This window comes from Podarcis bocagei (assembly GCF_964188305.1).
Source record: "Podarcis bocagei genome assembly, chromosome: 14".
NCBI lineage: Eukaryota > Metazoa > Chordata > Lepidosauria > Squamata > Lacertidae > Podarcis > Podarcis bocagei.
Genome location: NC_138139.1, coordinates 47,431,964 through 47,438,696, shown reverse-complemented (window position 1 = coordinate 47,438,696; position 6,733 = coordinate 47,431,964). Strand labels below are relative to the sequence as shown.

The window sequence follows — 6,733 nt, the reverse complement described above, 5'->3', positions numbered from 1 at the left end:
GCCCGCCTCTCCCGAGCGCGGATTGGCTGGCGCCGGGAAGGGTGAGTGACAGCCGCGGGGTGGGGAGGGGGGAGAGCTTGGAGGAGGTGGGGTTCCCAGTGGGTTGCCGCCGGTCCTGTTAGGTAGGCGCCTGGACAGAAGGGTAGAATTGGAAGGGACCCCCAGAGTCATGTAGTCCAGCCCTCTGCAATGCAGGTATCTTTGACCCAACCTGGGACTCGAACCCGCGACCCGGAGATCCAAGAGTCTCACACTCTGCCGATTGAGCAATCCCGGATCAATTGTGCGCTTTGTCCCATTGCGCTCGCTGGGACTGACTTCCACGTCAATGTGTCTGATTGCTGGTTCCTTGCTTCCCTTGGCAGGACCTGAATTTGTTTACTTAAATCATTTATGGATTGCTTTCCTATGATAGTGCCAGATTTATGTATAAGCTAAACAAGCTAGAAGCTATACCCTCTTGCCCCCCCAAAAAACAACAACTGGATGTACATTTCCAAAATATAAGATAAAAAACAAATAAAATAAAACCTACATACAACAACAGTGTTTTGTGTTGTATAGGCTCCTGTGATGTAAGTAATGGTCCCTGCCTGCTCCCTAAAAAATCACTGGTTTGCTCCATTCTATATATAGGGTGCCTACATTCTGCATGGATGGGTTGCATGGCAATATGTGCAAATGGCTTTAGAAACCTATTAGGTCCATAAATTACCATCTAGCATATATTCAACACAAAAAACTGGGACAATTTGTTGTTGACAAAGAACAGCTAGACATATAAAGGGCCCCATTACCTTCAGTAGCTTAGGGCTTCATCAAACCTAAAACTGGCCCTGTTCCTATCCAGGGATGCGGACTTATAAAAAATATTGGGGGGGCCCGGGAAAGCTCATGAATAATAAATAAGCTCATGAATATGCAAATAAAGTGGCGCCGCCTCCTCGTGAGCGAATAGGGGAGAGCGTGCTGCGCCTATTAATCAGCTCCAAAGGAAATTGGGTGGAGCTTTTGCTCGGGAGGGAGGGCAGGAGGCATGCAGCCCGACCCTCCCTGTGCATTTTGGGCTGGGGGAGGGGCGGCGATGGCGCTCTGCTGGAGGGGCTCCGGAGATTATTGGGGGGCGGAGCCCCCCCAAACGAATTTTTGAGGGGGCTCGGGCCCCCTCAAGCCCCATGGAGTCGGCGCCTATGTTCCTATCCCCAGCTTTTCCCAGTGTGGAGATAAAGCGATGGGAAAGATGTCATCTTGCTTAATGTTTTGAGTGTCTGGTTGGTATTTGCTTGCGGCTCTCTAGGCTGAGAGTGAGTGACTGGCCCAAGGTCACCCAGGGAGCTTCATGTCTGAGTGGGGATTTGAACCCTGGTCTCCCAGAACCTGGGACGCAGGTGGCGCTGTGGGTTAAACCACAGAGCCTAGGACTTGCCGATCAGAAGGTCGGCGGTTTGAATCCCTGTGATGGGGTGAGCTCTCGTTGCTCAGTCCCTGCTCCTGCCCACCTAGTGGTTCGAAAGCACGTCCAAGTGCAAGTAGATAAATAGGTACCGCTCCGGCGGGAAGGTAAACGGCGTTTCCGTGCGCTGCTCTGGCTCGCCAGAAGCAGCTTAGTCATGCCGGCCACATGACCCAGAAGCTGTACGCTGGCTCCCTCGGCCAATAAAGTGAGATGAGCGCTGCAACCCCAGAGTTGGTCACGACTGGACTTAATGGCCAGGGGTCCCTTTACCTTTACCTCCCAGAACCTAGTCTGACACTCTAACCACGAAACCACACTGTTAAGAGTAGTTATTAAGGCAGCAAAGTCCTTCCCTGTTTCTAAGGTTTCTGTGACAGGCTGCTGTTGAAGATTTAAAGCAGAGCTGAAGGCCTCCTGCTATCCTTCCCAGGTGTTGCTAGACTTCAGCTCCCATCAGCCTCCAACAAATTTGGCAATAATCATAGAATCACAAAGTTGTTAGGGACCCGGAGGGTCATCTAGTCCAAACTCCTGAAAAGCAGGAATTTTTCTCCCAGTGGGGCTTGAACCCACAACCCTGAGAGATTAAGAGTCTCATGCTCTATGGACTGAGCTATTCAGGCGTGGCTGCACTGATGGGAGTTGGAGTCCAGCAACATCTGGGAAGGTGAATGGGGTCTCCTGCTGTCTCTCTCGGTCGAACCTACATTGCAGGATTGTTGTGGGGATTAAATGAGAAGGATGGGGGAGAACCATGTGTGCTGCCTTGAGCTCCTTGGAGACAAAAGGTGGGATGCAAATTACTGTATTTTTCGCCCCATAGGACGCACTTTTTCCCCTCCAAAAATGAAGGGGAAGTGTGTGTGCGTCCTATGGGGCAAATGCAGGCTTTCGCTGAAGCCTGGAGAGCGAGAGGCATCGGTGCACACCGACCCCTCTCACTCTCCAGGCTTCAGGAAGCTATCCGCAAGCCTTGCAAGCCCGGCGGGAGTTCCTGCGGGCTCACAAGGCTTGCGGGCAGCAGCCTGCAGCCCCGGCGAGTGTCCGCAGGCCTTGCGCGCCCGGCAGGAGGTCCCGCCGAGCGCGCGAGGCTTGGGGCGGCAGCCTGTCACCCAAAGCACGGGGAGCCCTCCGGAGGGTGCCCCGTGCTTCGGGCAGGTGTGCACAAGGCTTGGGGCGGCAGCCGCAGTGGGGGGGGATTTTTTTATTCATTCCCCCCCCAAAAAAAACCGAGGTGCGTCCTATGGGCCGGTGCGCCCTCTAGGACGAAAAATACGGTATATATAGTCTCCCTCAAGAATCCTGCGAACTGTAGTTTATCCCTCACGTAGCTGCAAGGCCCAGGACCCTTCACAAACCACAGGGCCCAGGATTTTATTTTAATTTTTTGTGTGGGGATACAGTGTGCTTTAAATGTATTGTGTGTGCATATCAACCATCTTTTGCAAACCACTTGGAGGGTTTCTTAAAATCAAATGGTATATAAGTTTTGTTAAATCAATCAATAAACCCTTCCTGATTTAAAGGTCCTGGAGCAAGGTCGGGGAAACGAAAAGTGTCATTTCATCCCCTTTCTTTAAAAAGAAACTGTAATGGCTAACGTGTCATTTTGCACACACACCTTCTGCTGTACAGTGGTACCTCGGGTTACATACGCTTCAGGTCAGGTTACATACGCTTCAGGTTACAGACTCCGCTTACCCAGAAATAGTGCTTCAGGTTAAGAACTTTGCTTCAGGATGAGAACAGAAATTGTGCTCCGGCGGCATGGCAGCAGCAGGCCCCATTAGCTAAAGTGGTACCTCAGGTTAAGAACAGTTTCAGGTTAAGTATGGACCTGCAGAACGAATTAAGTACTTAACCTGAAGTACCACTGTAGAAGGAAGTGAGGGGCAGATGGGGCTTGTTGACCTGGGAAGGCAACCCATCTAAGGAGAAGGACAACTCTGATCCTATACCTCTGTTGTCTTGCGGGACATCTTCAGGAGAAGAAAAGGCTCAGGAGCAAACCCTACACAAATCCGGTGGGGTCCCTAAGACAGTTGGATGGCGCCTTGTGCGCCTCCTTCCAGCAACTCCTGCAGCCAAGCTGGCGCCAAACGTCTTGTTTTCCTTTCCTGTCGACGGAGAGGGGAGTCTTGTAGTCTGGGCGGCCCAGATCCTCCATGCACACTCTGCCCAGGGCATGTACCCCAGGGAGACCACTATTAATGCAGCAGTTTGACTTCACCCCCAGGCATAGGCGCCGACTCCATGGGGCTTGAGGGGGCTCGAGCCCCCTCAAAAAAATTTTTTGGGGGGCTCAGCCCCCCCAATAATCTCGGGCGGGCGCCCTTCCAGCAGAGCGCCGCCGCCGTCCCCCGCCTCCTCCTCACCTGCTCCTTCGCCAGCCAGCCAGCCGCGCGCCCTAATCGGAGGCACTGCCAGAAATCCCGCGAGAACAGGGGAATCCCGACTGGCCACACCTCCCAGCCAGCCAATCGGCTGGCTGGGGGGGGCGTGGCTTGCCCTATTTAGGGCCGGAGCCACTTTATTTGCATATTCATGAGCTTATTTATTATTCATGAGCTTTCCCGGCCCCCCCCCCCAATATTTTTTCTAAGTCCGCGTCCCTGCCCCCAGGGGCTCAAGAGACAGATGCCAACCCCTCAAGGTGGTGCCCAAATAAAGAATACAGTGGTACCTTGGGTTACATACTGTCAGGGCTGCCACTCAGTCCCAGCTCACATAGGACCACGCTAGCCAGCGTTCAGGTTAAAAGAGTCTTTATTGGATTACAGGTTCCATTTCCAAACTGCAATGTGCAGCCCTACTTCTTCTAGGTCAGACCGGCGAAGACCCGTCTGAGTCTCCGCCTCTAGCACACCAGCTTAATACCCTAGCCTTGCTCCACCTCCTGCGCCTTTCCTTCCGTCTCTGGGTCCTTCTGCCCCCCGGGGTCTCTTCTTTCCTACTCTCTTCTGACGCGGACCCCCCTGACCCTTCCGCCTCCTTGCGGCGGGCTTTGGGACCTGGCTCACTCTCTGGGCTGCTTACTGCGCCAGCTTCCGCTACATTTGAACTTGGCGCGCGCGCCCAACTCTCCACCTTCCTCTTGATCGTTTCGTCGCTCCCCGAGGTGGGCGTGACTACTCCTGACTCATGCCCTCCCTCCTTCTGAAAGCCTCCGGAACCCGATATCTGGTCCCCTTCCTCCCCGCTGCTCCCGGCTGGGTACGTGGGTCCCGATCTCCAACTGCTGCTCTCTGATCCCTCTCTGGACCCTTCTTCCTGGGGTGTCCCCCTGTTTTCCCCCCTTGCTCTGACCGCTGGCGCTCCCTTCTGGGAATCCTCGGACTCACTGGATAAGCTCGGCGATCTCGGTTCGTCATCCCCACTCATCTTTCCTTCGTATTCCTCCCCCTCGCTCTCTGTCTCCTCCCTTCTCTGCGTCTCTGCTCCTGAACCCCTGACACATACGCTTCAGGTTACAGACTCCGCTAACCCAGAAATAGTACCTTGGGTTAAGAACTTTGCTTCAGGATAAGAACAGAAATCATGCAGTGGCGGCGCAGCGGCAGCAGGAGGCCCCATTAGCGAAAGTGGTGCTTCAGGGTAAGAACAGTTTCAGGTTAAGAACAGACCTCCAGAACGAATTAAGTACTTAACCTGAGGTACCACTGTAATTGCAAATACAGTAAAATAATAACAAAAACCACCCCTCTAACAATTGATTACGAACCGGCATTTATGTCATAGAGTCATGGAGCTGAAAGGGACCCCAGGGTCATCTAGTCCAGGCATAGGCAAACTCGGCCCTCCAGATGTTTTGGGACTACAACTCCCATCATTCCTAGTTAACAGGACCAGTGGTCAGGGATGATGGGAGTTGTAGTCCCAAAACATCTGGAGGCCGAGTTTGCCTATGCCTGATCTAGTCCTTGCTATGCAGGAATCTTTTGCCCAACGATTAAGCGTCTCCCTCCAAATCACAGCAAATAAGGTTATTCTTGCACTACCAATTGCGAATCATTCCAAACAAAACCACTGCAAGCGCTTTCCGAATTAATTCCGAATTATTTCCAAAGAACTACACCGCTAACAATTCATTTCCTATGGGGGAGGAACCCTCCTCCGCCCCTCCCTCACCTGCCTTAAAGGCCCCGCCCCTCGCGCAGGTCACAAAGACCCGCCCCCTGCCCTGCGCCGGGGACGCAACCTTCCTCGCCCCTCCCACTTCCGGGTTCCCACCTCCCACCTCCGCGCGGGGCACGCCGGGACTCGCAGTCCTCTGGCTCGCCTTCTACGTATGCCTTGGCGAGAGTAGCTGCGGGCCGAGGAAAACTACTTTTCCCGGCGTGCCCCGCGCCGCGGCTCCGCGGCCGGGTCTGTGCCGTCGCCTCCGCCGGGGCGGAATGTCCGAGGGTGCGCGCGCGGGCGTGGGGGCGGGGAGGGTGCTGGGACTCCTTCCGCCTGAGAGGAAGAGGAGGAGGAGGAAGAGGATGGCGGCGGCCGAGAAGGAGGATGAGGCGGCGGCAGCCGAAGCCGTGAGGCGGTAGCGAGCGAGAGAGAGCGAGCTGAGAGCGAGAGAGAGTCTCTGAGCGCGGCCCTCCCTCCGTCCGTTTTTCTCCCCTCAGGATGTTCGGGCGGTCGCGCAGCTGGGGAGGCGGCGGGCACGGCAAGGCCTCGCGGAACATCCACTCGCTCGACCACCTCAAGTGAGTTTTCAGGGCGGGAGGAGGCTGTGAGGGTCTCATATGCCGGAGGGGGGAGGGGCCTCGAGGCAGGTGCGCTCAGGTGGACGCCCCTCCCCCGCTCGCCTCCCAACTGCCTCTGGGGCTCCTGTCACGCGGGACCAGTGGCGTAGCGTGGGTTGTCAGCACCCGGGGCAAGGCAAGTAATTTGCGCCCCCTAACCCCTAGATGTTGCGCCCGGTGCGACCGGCCCCGCCCTGCACCCCCCACGCTACGCCACTGCGCGGGACCCACTATACGCCCCCTCCCCAAAAGGTCCTCGCTTATACGAACGCCAGGAGTTAGTCCCAGAATTCAGGTGTCTGGACTGCGTGCAGGGCCCGGATTTAGGTCTGATGAGGCCCTAAGGGACTGAAGGTAATGGGGCCCTTTTTATGTCCAGCTGTCCTTTGTCAACAACAAATGGCCGCTGGTTTTTGTGTTGAATATTTGCCCTATGGTAATATAAGGACCTAATAGGTATCTAAAGCCATTTGCACATAACAAATAGGAGCCTACACAACACTGTTGCTGTATGTAGGTTTTATTCTATTTGTTTTTTAAC

The 6,733-nt window shown here is 54.8% G+C and overlaps 1 protein-coding gene across 5 annotated transcripts in view; it reads left to right on the top strand.

Annotated features, from left to right (window-relative positions):
- Positions 1–5,833: 5,833 nt before the first annotated feature.
- The window catches only part of CLEC16A (C-type lectin domain containing 16A), a 95,978-nt gene continuing 95,078 nt past the window's right edge, over positions 5,834–6,733 (top strand). For 2 of the 5 annotated variants that reach the window (XM_081169414.1, XM_081169413.1), the window contains exon 1: positions 5,834–6,153. In XM_081169414.1, coding sequence (XP_081025540.1) covers positions 6,074–6,153 — 80 coding nt within the window. In that variant the 5' untranslated portion in view covers positions 5,834–6,073. The remainder of the gene's footprint in view (positions 6,154–6,733) is intronic. The other 3 variants (XM_081169411.1, XR_014001900.1, XM_081169412.1) reach the window with 3 other exon arrangements.